Source organism: Cicer arietinum, chromosome 3 (genome assembly GCF_000331145.2).
Source record: "Cicer arietinum cultivar CDC Frontier isolate Library 1 chromosome 3, Cicar.CDCFrontier_v2.0, whole genome shotgun sequence".
Taxonomy (NCBI): Eukaryota; Viridiplantae; Streptophyta; class Magnoliopsida; order Fabales; family Fabaceae; genus Cicer; species Cicer arietinum.
In genome coordinates this window covers 42,229,718-42,246,363 of record NC_021162.2, presented here as the reverse complement: position 1 = coordinate 42,246,363, position 16,646 = coordinate 42,229,718, and the positions used below count along the sequence as shown (strand labels likewise).

At 33.4% G+C, this 16,646-nt stretch overlaps 1 protein-coding gene across 3 annotated transcripts; it reads left to right on the top strand.

Moving 5' to 3' along the window:
* The first annotated feature begins 1,298 nt into the window (after positions 1 to 1,298).
* Positions 1,299 to 14,669, top strand: LOC101501159 (uncharacterized). Of its 3 annotated transcripts, XM_004514561.3 has the most exons (8): positions 1,299 to 1,784; positions 5,384 to 5,437; positions 5,520 to 5,544; positions 5,698 to 5,820; positions 9,101 to 9,267; positions 10,504 to 10,573; positions 11,041 to 11,139; positions 14,414 to 14,669. In XM_004514561.3, the coding sequence occupies exons 1-8, from the start codon at positions 1,492 to 1,494 to the stop codon at positions 14,492 to 14,494; spliced, it is 912 nt and encodes a 303-aa protein (XP_004514618.1). In that variant the 5' UTR covers positions 1,299 to 1,491; the 3' UTR covers positions 14,495 to 14,669. The 3 variants fall into 3 exon arrangements, with proteins under 3 accessions (XP_004514618.1, XP_027186368.1, XP_027186367.1); XM_027330567.2 differs by lacking the exon at positions 11,041 to 11,139; XM_027330566.2 differs by lacking the exon at positions 5,384 to 5,437 and having other exon boundaries at positions 1,436 to 1,784.
* The last annotated feature ends 1,977 nt before the right edge of the window (positions 14,670 to 16,646 follow it).

The window sequence follows — 16,646 nt, the reverse complement described above, 5'->3', positions numbered from 1 at the left end:
TAAGAAATTTAACAGAGAGATAATTATTTCCTCTATTATAATATTTACAATTAATAAAAAAGATCATAGTATTCGATGTTATTTACAAATAACAATTTTTATTTATTTAAATGCAGTTTTAATTATTCTATTTTATTAAATTCACAATTTTAGTGTTTTTTTATTTATTTTTATTTTTTTGTAATTTTGATCTTTATTTTTTAAAAACTGTTGACAATTTGTCTACTTATGAATTTTTCACCCATCATGTAATGGAGAGATGTCCACATCATCAAATTGACAAAATTGATACATATATATTTTGAAAAGTAAAAAATAATTCAATCAGTGACACTCAATTTTACAAAAGATTAAAAATAATAATTAATAAAAAATATTAAAATTAAAAGAATGTAACAAATTTCACCTCTAAATCTTAAATTCACATGTAAAAATTTAGACACTAGTAAAAATAAATAAGTTTTACCAAAAACATTAAATCTCCAAATTTTATATATGAGGATTAGATGTTGTTTTAAATTTTGTTAACGAGATTTAATGAATTTGGTGAAAAGATAACATGTTACACCTAAAAAACAAAGTCAAGGAAAAAAAAAAAGTTAAGGCACATTCCATAATAAAAAAAATAGTATGTTTAATTTAAATTTTGAATAAGCTAATCAACTTTCATTTGATATTTTATTTAGGCAATAGTATATCCTGTGTCTCTTAACTTAATTTCAGGTAACGTTTTAGTCATTTATCTTTTTTTATTTTTTTTTTCGAGTTGATCCTTTATTTTAATTTTAAGTGACAATTTGATATTTTATGTTTTAAAATTTCAACAATTTTTTATACAAAAATTCAAAAAAATCATCAAAGTTTTCAACCAAAATCCATAAAATTAATAATCATCTTCAATATAATGCAAATTTTATCAAATCCATAACTCAAATATTCAAATAAACTCATATTTTCATCTTCAACAACATTAAATAAAAAATAAAAATATGAGTTTATTTCAATGTTTAAGTTATAAATTTGATTAAATTTATATTTTATTGAAGATATAATGAATTTTATGGGTTTTATTTGAAAAATTTAATGATTTTTTTGAATTTTTGTAAAAAAAATGACAATATTGTTAACATTTTAAAACATAAAATATCAAATTGTCACTTAAAATTAGAAAAATAAAATATAAAAGACTAAAATGCTACTTGAAATTAAGTTAAGAAACCGCAAATATAATTTAACTTTTTATTTATTTAACTTTTGTAACATTCTATTAATATGGTTAATTTTTTTTTTGTGATTCCACTCTAACTCCATTCAAACCCCAGACTAACTTTATATCTTCTATTTTTTTTTTTGTTTACAGGACTATTTTTTAAAACTTGACAACATTTTTTATAATAAAACTGTCCTTTTGAAATTCAATCTTATATAAATATATCCGTAAAGTTTCCTTTGCATTGTTGGGTGGCACAGGTTAGCAGAAGAGAATTAGAAATGCAATCAGGTTGTGTTTGTGGAGATAAGCCATGGCGTTTTGGCGCTCTCTCTCACCATGTGTCAATTTGGGTACCACGAAGCCACAGCATGAAGAAGTCCCGTCGAGTAGTATCAATGGTTGCTAAACGAAGCCCAAAGCGTCTGAAATACACAGATGCTACTCGGTTCAACAAGGAGGGAGGTTTGGTTTACATTGAAGCTGATCCATCTGCATATGATTTATGGAAATTGGAACCAGTTGTCAATCTATTGAAACAAGGTGCTGTTGGAGTCATCCCTACTGATACACTGTCAGTACTTTCCTTCCTTTTAATATGAGGTGCTGTCACTAAATTATCTCAATATTATTACCAAAACACCCCTGAATGTGTCTCTTGTTAGTGGAGTAAACAGTTATTTTAGTTGTTGAATATGTTAGGTGTCATTATTGTCTATAGATATATCAAAATTATAAAAGTATCTCCAAATGTGCTTTTTAAGTGTTACACAATATGCATTAAACTGAACTGACACTGTATGAACAGAACCGAACTGCTTATCTCAATGAAGGAGAATTTCAAGATATAGCATTGTGTATGATTGAATTTTCCATAATATTACATGGAAACTAACAATTAACTAAAATAATGGCATAATATTGGAAAAAAAACCAAGTCGCACACAGAAAATAGATAAAGTTTGGCAAGAGTTTATAAAGAGAGACACCCCTAATCTTACAATGAGTTAGGCTCAATATATGGATCCAACACCCTTCCTCTTCCTCCAATGCTGAAAGTAGACTCACATGCTACAGTAGACACCGGAATGACCACCACCTCACAAGCACTGCTTAGTGTCGATTCTTTGTCCGATTGTCTTTATTCCATTAGGATTATGTTAGGTATTGGATTTGGGCTAAACAAATGGGCTGAATATAGAATTGGTTAAAACTGTATAGGTGGCCAATTTGTTAGAGGGAAACAGCAGTTTATATAATAAGGCTTGGGAATTAAGCATATTTTTTCTGTTAGAACCTTTATGGTTGGGCATAATTCAGGTTCTATCAAGTTACCTTAATACTTGTTGTATTTACTCTTCATATTAAACCCCAGCATCGATTCTTTGTTCGATTATATTTATTCCATTAGGATTACCTCAATACTTTACTCTTCATATTAAACCCCATCAACCTTATGCTCGCATAATTATGCTTAGAATATAATCGGATCTTTCTTCCAACGACAAATACCTCCTTCGATTATATGTTACTAGTAACATATAGAAAGTTAGAAATTCGCATAGTAGCATCATAAGAAATCTAAAAAAATGGCAGCATCATACTAGAATAGCTCCAATCCTCTAACTACAGGTACACCATCCCTCCATCCTTAGATAGTTAAGCCTCTATCCTTAGATAGTTCTTAGAACTCTGGTTTAGTTCCTTTTCTGCATTTTTAGATTTCTGCCATTGTAAGAGCTTCAAAGCTCATCAATTTTAGTCAATAAAATTCTGGTTTCTATCACATGTCGCTGGAATTTGTAGATGAGACAGCCTTAGATGTAGTGGATGTTCTATTATTTTCTATGACCAAGCTGAGATTGATGATGGATTAGATTCTATGAATTTGAAGGAGAGAAACTGCATGTTGCCAACCCAAAGCAGCGAGAGTGCAGTTGGGCAGCAGGCTCAATTGTTTGAAACTGGCTAATCTAATTTCCAACAATGGGATCTTGGGTGCAAAGACTTGTTTTTCTAGCAGCCAGTAGTGTCGTAAAATGTACTCAAAAGACAAGGCTGTTTTTCTAACGGCCGGTAGTGTTAGATATTGGATTTGGGCCTTGGTCCAATAGATGGACTGAATAGGGGATTGCTGAGGTGGCTTGTTAGTTAGATCAAAAACTTAGCAAGGGCAGGTAGTAGGCTTTTTGGTGAATATTCTGTTAGGAACCTTTGGGTTTGGGCAGAGTGAGAGAGTGGTCTCTTCTCTGAGGAGCTCTTAGCTCTGCGATTATAGGGATTATTCTCTGTAATTGTTCTCGTTTTCAATTTATAATCCAATTTCTATTTACCTTGAATTTGGGTTCCTATCATAGTTGTTGTCTATCAAGTTTCAAAACTGCAGCTTCTGCAAGAATAAATAAAAGCTTCAGTGAAAGACCCTGCAACAATCACTTAGAACTATTTAACATGAAAAAATACATGTTGCAAATAGCAAAACAAAACAAAATAAAATATCTATTTTAGTTTTGAAAAGATATGCAAATATAATTTGAAGTGCAGCAGCAAGCCTTAAACTAAAATGGAGAACAACTACTGAATCAACAATAAAGCAAAGATGTAACACTTTTTTTATCAACTAGAACAGCCAACAACAATCACATACCAAAGATGAGAACAAAAATTCCAATTCATAAGAAATAATTAATAAACATCCAAAATTTGGCAAAACTATCAACTTTAGCAAAAAGATTATGCCAAAAGTAGAAAACTATCTAATATTCAATGAGTTCAGTTGAGATTCAAAATTCTCCTCTGAAGTCTCATGCTTCCCTTCTGCAATAAAACACCCATCAAGCTGACCCAAAAGCCTTAACTTTTCCAAAAAACGCATTGTAATGTTCAAAGCTGTTAAACCATATATTATAATAATTGAAATTGTAATGCTTAACACCCATTCATTTGAACTTTATATCAATACATTTGAGTGAATTAGTGGCTCAAATTGGATGTTTTGTATAGCATGAGGGGGAAATTAGGGGGAATACTCTGCTTCTCTTCTGCAATGCATCACAATGCTTTTCCTCACACCAACCATTGTTTTTAACAACATTCCTAGACCCAAATGCAATTACCCATCATATTCATCTCTAGCTCCCTATTTCAAATCCCTTGCTTACTTTACAATTCTCATCACTTGATTCGATCTAAATTTTATATCTGCTCTTCTCTCCCAATTCACAAACCCCTTTTACTCATTTCTCTTCCAGACATCATCAAAGTAAAACAAAGCTAAAACTACTATAAGCCAAACTGCACAAAACCTCAAAATGCAGCAAAACAATCAAACGCAGTGAAGGTAATAACTAGTGAAGGGAATAGCATGTAATCAATCCAACGCAGTGCTACAAACAACAAATGGAAGAAAGACCAAGTGAAAGAGAAACATTTTTCAGTTTCAATCCTTGTTCCTTCACGGAAATGGGAGATGTAGAGGTCTTAGAGTTGGTACGCAACACTGCACATGACAGCAACAGGTGGCAATGGCACTGCTATTCACGGCAAAACTTCCTTCACGACGGCGCTGCTATGCGACGAAGCTTGTATTCGCAACAACGGTTAGTGGCATTGTTATTCGCGGAAGTGGTGGAAATGGCGATGTTAGGGTTCAGTTTATTTCACTTCTCTCATTTCAGTTATTCCATTACAGTTCATTTCTAATTTTAGGGTTCGGAATATTTTTGGGTTATGTAATTTTAGGTTTTGTTTAGTTTGGTTTGGTTTGGAATTATGATCAAGTTATGGTTCAATGGTTAGTTACAGTTTGATTCTTTTTTTTGAATAGCAGTTCAGCTAACAAACTGTTTTAGTGAATATAGTTTGGTTCTCCATTTTATGAACTGGTTCAGTTAAACAACAGTTTGGTTCGGTTCTCCACTGCAGTTTGGTTCTTTGGTTTTTTGAACACCTTAAACAAAAGACATACTCAGAGATGTTTTTGAACTTTCAATATATTCAAGGACTAAAATGACACTGCCTCACAGATTTCGAGGAACAATGAGTGTTTACTTGTTGGTTTGAGAGTGAGATCATATCCATGTATTTAAGAGCGAGTAGGGGAGGATTAGTTTTCTTCTAAATCTATGAATATGTGAACAAATTCATTGTATTTCTTTTCTTGTCTATACATAGATATGCGATAGCATGTGACCTGACAAATCATTCAGCCATTGAACGACTTCGTAGGTAGGTATAATATAACTTTGTTAATCTTAACCCCCGTTTTCCCACTATACATTAACCAAGGGTACATTGTGTTGTGTTGCAGAATCAAGAATATAGACAGTTCAAAGGTGAGAACACAGTTAGCTTGCCTTTATTCAGTTTTTCTTGTGCTACCAAAAGGACTTTATCCACCTATCCTTCGATTGTGTTGATGTATATATGTAGTAGTGCTACTTATTCAGGTTATTGATGATTATGATAAATTTGGGTATTACTTGTAGCCCCTTAGCATCTTATGCCACTCATTTCGCGACATAGATAAGTACACAGCTGGGTTTCCATGCGGCGATGGTCAAGGCCATGCAAATTTATTCAAAGCTGTTAAGCAATGCTTACCTGGTCCTGTAAGTATTCTCTAAGAAACTAATTAATGAATTTGTGAAAATTTTAATGATTTTTCTAGGGTGGATTGATTTCTTATACCGACCACGAACTATTCAGTTGCTTCTCAACTATGTTGTGGTGATTTTTCCCACGCCGATAAGAATGATGTGTTTGTATGTAGCAAATAGTAAAAATAGAATAGTACCTAAAATTTCAACTCACATGTTTGCCAAAAATCTCTTATGTATTAGTCAAAAGGATTACGGGTGTCATGAGAAATCTCAAAGCATATGAGCTTTACATCGTAGTTGTTAGGTGGAAGGATGTATATTTAAGCCATTAGGATTACTTCCTAAAATTGTTATGTTATTAATAGTGGTGCTATTGCTGGAGATAGCAAAATTTGGGTTTGGTGCAAAGCTTAACACAGGTGCGGTGTGTTTTGTGCTTTTGCGGCCAGCCGCAAATATCCATATTGAATAGTTTTTGAATAGCCCTGTAGTGGTTGGCTATTTCCAGGGACTGCAATTGCTATGAACAGGCTCTCTGTTTTCAGAAGGTTTCCCATCTGTTCTGCTCACGTCTGTTTTCTGGCTACGACGCTGACGACATTCTCTTACTTCTCGCTTCTGTTTTCACCTTTTTTTTGTTGAAAAACTTTTGTTTTCACTTTCATTTCTACTCAAATTAACTATTTACATTTAGTAGTATACTTTTTTTTTTTCTTTCTAGTATTTGCAATAGCGGCCATCCCATTAATCACTAAGTGTGACATAATTATTGGGCCTAAGACTAGTGAAAGGTCCAAACCTACGTTGGTGTTGGAAGTTCAGCATTGACGTCCGTATTTGTTGGGAAGAAGATTTGTGGTGTACTACGACCAAAAGTGTTTACGACACTTGCTCGAACAACGCATCACTACGGCTGATCAGTAGAATTGGATAGCAAAATTATTGGGCTATCACTTCGAAGTGGTGTACAAGCCAGGTCCAGATAATAAAGCTGATGACGCTCTTTCAAGAATGCATGAGGAAGCGGAGTTGAAAGAGATAACTTCTTTTCCCATATGTATGCAAGAGCAACAAATTTAGCAGGAAGTTATGAATGATCCCCAATTGCAGAAGGTGATAACAGAGCTACAACAGGACCCTGCATCACGACCAGATTTCCAATTAATCAAAAGGAGACTTTTCTACCATAGTAGACTGGTGTTATCCTCAAATTCAAGTTGTATACCTTTATTGTCGAAAGAATTTCACTCATCTCTAACCGGTGGTCACTCAGGTTTTCTACGCACGTATTGAAGGATGGAAGAAAATCTTTATTGGGTAGGAATGAGAAAGTCAGTTATAGAATTTGTGCAGAGTTGCGATGTGTGTCAACGTCAAAAGTACGTTGCGTCCTCTCCTATAGGTTTGTTACAGCCCCTCTCAATTCCGGAGAAAATTTGGGATGATATTTCGATGGATTTTAATATTGGTCTTCCAAAATCGAAGGGGTTTGAAGCTATTTCTGTAGTGGTGGATATATTATCCAAGTATGGACATTTTATTCCCTTAAAACATCCATATACTGCGAGGAAGGTGGCTGAAATCTTTATTAAAGAGGTGGTGCGTCTTTATGGGGTGCCACAATTCATTGTCAATGATCGCGATCCATTGTTTGTGAGTCTATTTTGGAAATAGTTGTATCGCTTACAATGGAACGATGCTGAGTATAAGTTCGTCATATCATCTGGAGACGGATGGGCAAACGGAGGTGGTGAATCAATGCTTAGAAGCATATCTTCATTGTTTTGCAATGAAGCAACCGAAGGAGTGGTCACAATGGATTCATTGGGCTGAATTGTGGTATAACACCACATTCCATGTGTCTACAGGAACTACACCGTTTGAGGCAGTGTATGGAAGAAAACCACCCACTGTGTTTAGATATTTACAGGGAGAAACGAAAGTAGAAGCGGTAGCACCTGAATTGGTTGATCGTGATGAGGCCTTACGTCAACTTAAGTATCATTTGAATAGGGCTCAAGAACAGATGAAGAGGTATAAGGACAAGAAAAGAAAAGCATATTCATTTGAAGTGGGTGAGTAGGTATTTTTAAAGCTTCGACCCCATAGACAGCAGACGATGACTAGAAGGATTAATTAGAAACTGGCTCCACGGTACTTTGGACTATTTCCTATCCTAGAGAAAATATGGGCATTATCCTATAAGTTGAAGCTGTCTGAAGGAAGTAGAGTGCATGCAGTATTTCACATTTCATAACTCAAAAAAATTATATGGAAGCAGAAGAAGGGGAAGAACCGGAAGAATTGCTGGCTGCAAGATCAGTGATGAAATAAGGACAGCTAGAGCGACAATGGCTGGTGCGTCTGAAAGGAAGAGTTGTAGAAGACACAACTTGGGAGGATGAATTATTACTAAAAAGTCAATTTCCATCTCTCAGCCATGAGGACAAGGCTGCAGTTCCTATGGCGGTAATGACAGAATTATTGGGTCTAAGACTAGTGAAAGTCCCAAACCTGCAGTGTGGAGAACGTATGTCCGCAAGGGTAGAAAAAGAGAATAAACAGTCTATTAATGACAGGGCAGAGAAACTCTTTGAATTATAGGGATTTCAGTTACACATAGGAGAATAAATTGAGGAAGGTAATGGAGTATTGTTCATGAATAATTATTGTTATCATTGAATTAGGAGAATACTATTTTATCTGGAGGAGCTATGCTCTACTGTATCAGAATTTTCCTTTCTGCCATAAATCATTAAATTCTCATTTCATCTATCATTTTACTGTTTATAAATTCCTATTTTTCTGTGACTCTATCAAAGTGCTATTTCACTTTAGCAGTATCGGAATTGTGCGCCCCTCGTCTCTCCTTTATTAACAACATATTTCTATGTTATTCGTTCATTGTTATTTGATAGTTAATTTTTCTCGTTTAAATGTGTTATTCTCTCTAGTTAGGTACAATTTGTAATATCATGTCTTTAATCTTTATGTGTGTGAATCCTACTATTTTGAGTTGTTTTGTTACTAATTTAGTGTCTATGATGAAAAATACTTGTGTCGTCATAAGCATAAATAAATAGTGTTTAAGCACACTCACACGAAAATACATATCATTTAATCATTTAAAAAATACACCATTTTATTCTTTTATATTTTTTTCATTTGTGTGAGTATGTCTAAACACTTTATTTATTTATGCTTGTGACCAAACAAGTATTTCTCGTCTATGATATGATGTATCGTTGTTGACAATTAGTTGCTAACACTAGTGATGTTTGAATGACAGTACACTTTCATCTTATTGGCTAGCAAAGCATTACCGAAACAGTGCATAAGGTTTGGGACATCTGCTGCCAAATATGCATCAAGAAAAAATGTGGGTGTTCGTATGCCTGACGATGCCATTTGTCAAGCAATATTGAAGGAGATGAGTGCACCATTAATATGCACAAGGTTTGTTTAATTTGTTGGATCCTTTTTTTGCCTTAGAAAAAAATATATTTTATTCTAGTAACCCAAGTTTCCATTGGGCAAAAAAGTAAGTTGATAGTAGGTCCGACCTAAGCGTAAGGCTACTAAGACAATCTCCATCTTAGGCCTCTAAAAATAATAAAGTTTTTACTTAATAAAAGGTCTCCTTCTACTATTTTTAAAATTAAAATTAATAAAATTTTATCTAGTTAATGATTTTACATTAATTTCACACATTTTTAAAATTAAAATTAATAAAATCTTATTTAGTTAATGATTTTCCATTAATTTAAAGAAATGATTTTACATTGTAAACAATATATTTTGATAATTTTATTTAATAATTTTACTAAAATACTATTTTGAAAAGCTGAAACTTGAGACTTGGCCACTACACTACTCTGGTTCAAAGCAACAAGAGCACATCGAGCAATAGGGTAAGTAAGTGAATAAGTCATTCAGTGTTGGTTCTATATATTTGTCATTAGCTAGGAAAATAGTAAAAAATTAAACAAGACTCAAAAGCGACATTCACAAATTTAAAAACAAGACCCAAAAGCCATTATCTTTGTGAAAGTGAAACAAATCACCTGATTCAGGCTTAAATTCTCATGCAAGAAACAAGTTAGGGTGAAATTCAACAGCGGAAATAAAAAAAAAAAATGATTAACATAGAGTATGTAAACAAGAATGTTAAAAACAAAAGTATGAAATTTGAATAGAGAAGAAAGAGAATGAAGCAAATCTGAATATAAAAAATGTGAAATCTAATAATAATAATAATAATGAACGAGAACAAGTGTTAACATCAAAATGCAAAATCTGTTTGAGACAGAGAAACAAACCTGAAGAGACGAATTAAAATGAACGAGAATAAACATCTTCGTGGATGCGAAGCCTGTTAAAGATGAGAATGAACAAATCTGATTGACATAGTATTATTATTTATATATATTCAAAAACTATAGTAATTGACGTCTACATTACTTTTGAGGAATAGAGAGGATACTTACCTGCTGTTTTCTATGCGACCTTTGTGTCTAGGCAGCCACATCATCCAGTTTTGACAACAATGTTTCTTTTGAGTAGATGACTATAACCTTCAATGATGTCATTAGGGCATTGACCCCTTATTTGATAATTGTCTCATAAGAGTATGTAGCATAATAGTTGATGCTTGTACCTAAATATCCTGAAACTTTTTTATCTTTATTTTAGCATCAAGTTTCTCAAGGAAGATGAATGGATGATTGATCCAGTTATGATAGCTGATACATATGGACCAGAGGTATCTTTTTGTTTCTATTTTTGGATTATTTTTTCCAGTATAAATAAATATATGGAAATAATGATTTTAGCCCCTTCCCAAACAAAAAGGGAAAATATGAATTGCATATATGCTTGTTAGAAATAGGCCATGTCATGTTCAATGCACACTGTAATTACAGTCATTTTTCCTTACGGATTCAAATTTTGCATTTTTGCATGAAGAATGTGCTTGAAATTGAATACATACTTTTCATACTATTTACTTGTGTCCTTCCGGTCTTAAATATAAAAGAAAGTTGGATCAACAAAATTTGATGTGTTTGGACCAAATACACCAGCTTTTGTCAACTTTTGTTGACCCAATTTTCTCTTATATTTAGGACCGGAGGAGTACAAAATCCTAAGTTTGCTAATTTATTTTATTCTCCAATAATAAGTTTTGTAGCTTTTACAAAATATCTTAGAACCATTTACTTGGGTTTTTAGGGTCTTGATTTTGTTGTTGATGGTGGTGTAAGAGTGGCTCAATCGTCGACTGTGGTTGACATGACCAAAATGCCCCCCCGAGTCCTACGACAAGGAAAGGTAGTTATTTTTCAATTTGAAGCTTATAAAAGCATCTCCATTATAGATTATTATGTGGGTTTTATATGCAAGAATCAGTTTTTACCCATGGTGTCATTGGAGATTGCTAATATAGATGGTACACGTGGAAAATGTTCTATAAGAACCCATTCTTAAATTTTAATAATTCAATTTTAATTTCTTAAGGGTCTGTTTGCGAGTTGAATTTTGGAAGGTTTTGGAAGGAAAAACTTTAGAGGATTAAGCCTATATTTTGATATGTATTTGATATTTTAAAAAAATTGAAAAACATGATAAATGAGCATATAATATCATGTTGTTCTTTTAATTTTTTTAAATATCAAATATATATATAGAAATATAGACTTAACCTTCCAAAACCCTCTCCTCCAAAAAAAAAAAAAATCAACTAGCAAACACACCCTAAGAGATCTATCATCAAAGTCAAATTTTTTGGGTTCTAGAAAATACTACTTGTATACAACACACTAAAATCCTTAGATGGAAAATGATGAAGTAGTGGCAGATTACTTCAATCGTGTGCAAATCGTTGTTAATCAGATGATAATAAATGGTGAATCAGTAACTGAAGTGGTGGTTATTGAAAAAATCCTTAGAACATTAACACAAATGTACGATCACATAGTGGTGGCGATTGAAGAATCAAAGGACCTTGATAAGATGAAGGTGGAGGGTTTGCAAGGCTTTCTCGAAGCTCATGAACTGAGAGTAAGAGAAAGGTGTGCAGCAACCTCGGCATCTCAAGTGCAGGCCCTACAGGCCCAAGTTAGCAAGAAGACCATCTAAGGTGATGTGAATCACAAGAAATGTAAGGGTAAATTCAAGTGGTACAAGAAATATGATTCTGATGAAGGGGCTGGAAGTTCAAGAAATCATAACAAAAGTGATAACAACAACAATTCGAATGACAAGAAGAAATTCCACAAGAAAGGAATCCAATGTTACAATTGTCAAAAAATGGGGGCTTTTTGCAAATGAAATGCATATCCAAGAAAGTCCAAAGAGAGGATGATGAAGCTCAAATGACAGCCGAGGATTCAGATTCAAATGATGTGTTATTGATGGCCACCACAAATGGAGAACGTTCTCCGTTTTCAAACACAGTCTTGTTGATGGCAACTACAAACGAAGAACGTTCTTCGTTCCAGTTCTGATTTCTCGATACTGGTTCTAATCATATGACTGGACATACGGAGTGGTTTGTGAGTCTTGATGAAAGAATAAAAAGGAAAATCAGATTTGCTGATAATAGCAAAGTAACTGCAGAAGGAGTAGGAAATGTGTTGATTCGAAGGAGAGATGGAAAACAATCTTTCATGTGATGTGTTGTATGTGCCAAGAATGAAGAACAATATGCTAAGTCTTGGACAACTGCTTTAAAAGAGTTATTCAATGAAGATGGAGCATAGTGAAATAAAGATGTTTGATAGTGCAAATAGGCTTGTATTGAAGGCACCATTGTCTAGAAACAGAACCTTCAAACAACACTGCCAACCAGATCTTCAAGAATGATGGAGGTTGAAGGATTGAATGAGATTTTTAATTCAAGGGAAGGTGATGTTGGTACCCCATCTTTGCAATCTTGTATGACTTGTAGGACTACAACTCAAAGGAAAACAGTCAACTGTGGAGTAAGAGTAGGAGTTGTTGTAGGAGATGTTGAGCAAGGCAACAAAGATGCTAATGTTCCAGTCACTCTTGCTGTTGTGCCAAGTAGCAGGAAAAGGGTCCCTGCAATTTCTACTCGCAGAAAGAAGGAAGTGATTGGGCTGGATGACGATAGTGATGATGGTAAAAGTGAGGTCCAAGTGATGCCAGTGGATGCGGCTAAAACTCATGTTGTAGCTTCTAGCAGTAGAGCAAGAGCTGTTGGCCGTTCGATTTACAACAAGACTGATTTGCAGCAGCGGGATGAATTGTCGAAAGAGGACATGAAGTTGGTGATGGAGATGAAATTTGAAGCTTTGAAGACGACAATTGGTCAAGGCGGCAAGCGGACAAAAGCTGAAGCTGATGGGTTGTTGACCATGAGTGCTTTGACTGAAGAAGGCGTGATTGCGGTGAAAAATGCAGCCTGTGAGAGATTGTTGAATCAGAGAGTGGAGATAAAGATGAAGTCTAAGAAAATCAATGACTGTTTGAACAGATCAACAAAGCGCATGAAACTGTGTTATCGGTGTGGTGAAGTAGGACATTTTGCTCGAGAATGCGCAAGACATCCAAGTGTTCATGGAAGGAGCAAACATATATAAACAAGGTTTCACTTCTTAAGAGATCAAGTGATGAAAAGAAGGATGAAACTAGAGCACTATAGTATCATTGATCAAAAGGCATACATCCTAACTAAAAGCTTGAAGAGGGTGAAGTTCAAATAGATAAGAAACAATCTTGTATCAATGTCAATTGAATCACTTTGAATTAGGGGGCATGTTGGATGTAATTTAAATTGATTTGTAATTAGTTAGTTAGAATATAGTTAGAGGTTAGTTAGAATATGGTTAGAAGTTAGTTGATGTTGTTATAACTTGTATAGTAAGAAACTACTTATATAAAAGCCATCAAACCCAAGAACATAAATATAATTTTTTCTGATTGAATTCCAGACTGTTAATCATTCTGCATATTACATTCTCCAGACTGTTAATCATTTTCCGTTGTCTGAACTTTCTGTTTTCTTCTTTCTTCTTTTTTTTTCTTCTCAATTTCAATTTCTCTCAATTATACAACCTTTCCAACAAAGATTAGACTGCCAATTGACTTTAATCATAACTACTTCTAAAGTCACATATTATTAGTTGTGATTTATTGACAAAGTAAAACTTTTTACACATTGTATAAAAATTAAGCTCATTTTTCATAACATTTTGTAGTATTTATTTTCAAAACATTCAAATTTTTCTTATGGTGAGTAGTAGTGGTAGATGCAATATCCTATATTCAAATATAATCTCAGCCATTCGTAGTGTTAGAAAATATTAGTTAGAGTATAGGTTATTAGTTAGATGAGTTAGTTTGAGTTAGTTTAGGGTTGTTAGGAAGTAGTTAGTAGTTAATCATTCATAAGGTCTATAAATAGAGTATGATGTATTCATTTTACATAATCTTTTTCAATTAATTCAGTGTCTTTAACATAAATTCTCAAGAATATCAATGCAATCTCTATCTTGCTCATCAATATGATCTTTCTCTCTTTAATCCATGGATTTCTATAACAGTGTCATAGGAAAGTTAATTGGACTCTAAATGATTTCAGGGTCCTATTTCACCCTGGATGGTGTTGGAAGATAATGAAAAAAATGATGCTGAAGAGGATCTCATCCCTGCTGCCATTTGAATGTTAATAATCCAATTACTTTTGTAAATAAGGAGGGTATTTTATGTAAATAAAAATAAATTGTTGTAAATGTTGACATAGTATACTATGTACTTTTTTGTTGTTGACCAGGTACCCTGTTACTTCATAGGGTTATCTTGATTCTTTTTGCAATTAATTAGAATTTCAAGTTTAATTTGTTTTGGTCAAAATTATTTCCTACTATACATTTTAGGATATGCGGTATGCGGTATGTTCTACAAGCACATCACTTCTAATTTCTTGTAGAACGAATGGATTATGTGATGGATCGTTTTTTGAATTGGGATTATTATGGGTCTTTTTTTTTCTTTCTCCAAAAACAACCTTCTTTTTAAACCATTTGATTAATTTTGTTTGTAAGACTTTTTAGAAATCATTCCCAACAATATGTAGTTTCTAAATAAAAAATAGTTTGAGTTGAATATATATTGTTGGTGTAAAAACTAACAACTAACCTTTTTAAGGTCTAACTCAATTGACAATTTGATATTGATAGGTTAGATATGATGTTCTGGGTTCGAACATAAGACTTCATAGTGTTGCATGAATTTTTTGTGGTAATTCTATTATTGGTAATTCTATTATCTCATGTATAGACAAAAAACAAAAAAAAGTTAACAACATGATAGCTAACTAACTCATAGAAAATTGTTTCAACCATTCACACTCCCTCAAATTGCAATAGATGTTGATCATTTTGAGCTTGCAATGTTGCCTTTGAAAATGACCCAATTAAAGAGGCTTGATAATAAGGTTAGTTGTTTGATGAAGAGACTTGGTAATAATGCAAAATTGAACCTTTGTCTGGATAATATGACAATCTATATCTATTTATTTAGGCCTTTCAAGAAAAATAGATTGGCAACAATGTATAGAGTAAATTGAGTCTCACAAAAAAAGAGTATTAAGAGATGTATGGGGAATATGGAAATTATAGTACTAGTTATTGGGCTTCGCAAGTTTCTTGAGGCAATGTTCTATACTCTTCAAAATAAGAAACAAAATATTGTTTCTTACCTTGTCATGGAATGAGCCATTCACCAAAATAGAAACAAAATTTAGCAACATATATGTTTGTTTATGAATGTTTGTGGGAGATCAATGAATTGAGTAAAATTATATGGGCTTGTTTGCTTCATGTTGTTTTGCTGATTTTTTAAGTTGTATCTTTATATTTATTACATACTATGTAAATAGGGATAATATCTTCTATATTTATTTTTGTATTTATTGTCTTGAGCCTATATAAAACTGACTCCGTTGTGTAGTTCAAACACACAATTTTACATATATCTTTCATTTTTTCTTATTCAACATGGTATCTAGAGCCTATTAAGAGAGACAACCCTATACCGTGATTACTTTAAGACCCACTGTCATACAATGAGATTTTTTTGGTAAACCGTGTCCCAATTCCGGTTTACCCATTATTTGTCGCTTTTCGTTTATTTTTTAGCAAATCAATTGCAACACTGTTCATTGCAATTTTTTTTTTGCTTCTTCCGCCACTGTTTTGTTGTTGGTTTTAGATAATTGCTTATTGATTATGGCTACTTATGAAGATTTTCTTCATTGGGTAGAGTATTGTCAGAACTCGAGTTCCGCTGTTTCGGTCGCACAAAGTGGTAATTCACCTGTTTGCATTTCACCTTCTCATAGCCCATGGATTCTCGATTCTGGTGCATCTCACCACATTACTGGTAATAAGACTCTTTGCTCCTTTCTCACAACTTCTGGTTATTTACCTAGGATAGCCTCAGCCAATGGTTCCTAAATAGAGTCTCAAGAGATTGACACTGTCCAAATCCTCCCTACTTTATTAGTTACATCTATCATTTATGTGCATGTATGTCCATTTAATTTAATTTCTATCAGTCGATTGACTCATTCTCATGATTGTGTTGTCACATTTACTAATTGTACTGTTACTCTGTAAGAACGAATATCAAGACGACAAATTGGTGTAAGATGCGAGTCTAATGGCCTTTATTATCTCTCAAACCCATCAATTACATGCCCTACCACATATTCTCCTCTTACTATACATGCTCAGTTAGGTCATCCGAGTCTTCCCAAACTTTAACAGTTAGTACATAATCTAACCAAATTATCTAGCTTAAATTGTGAGTCG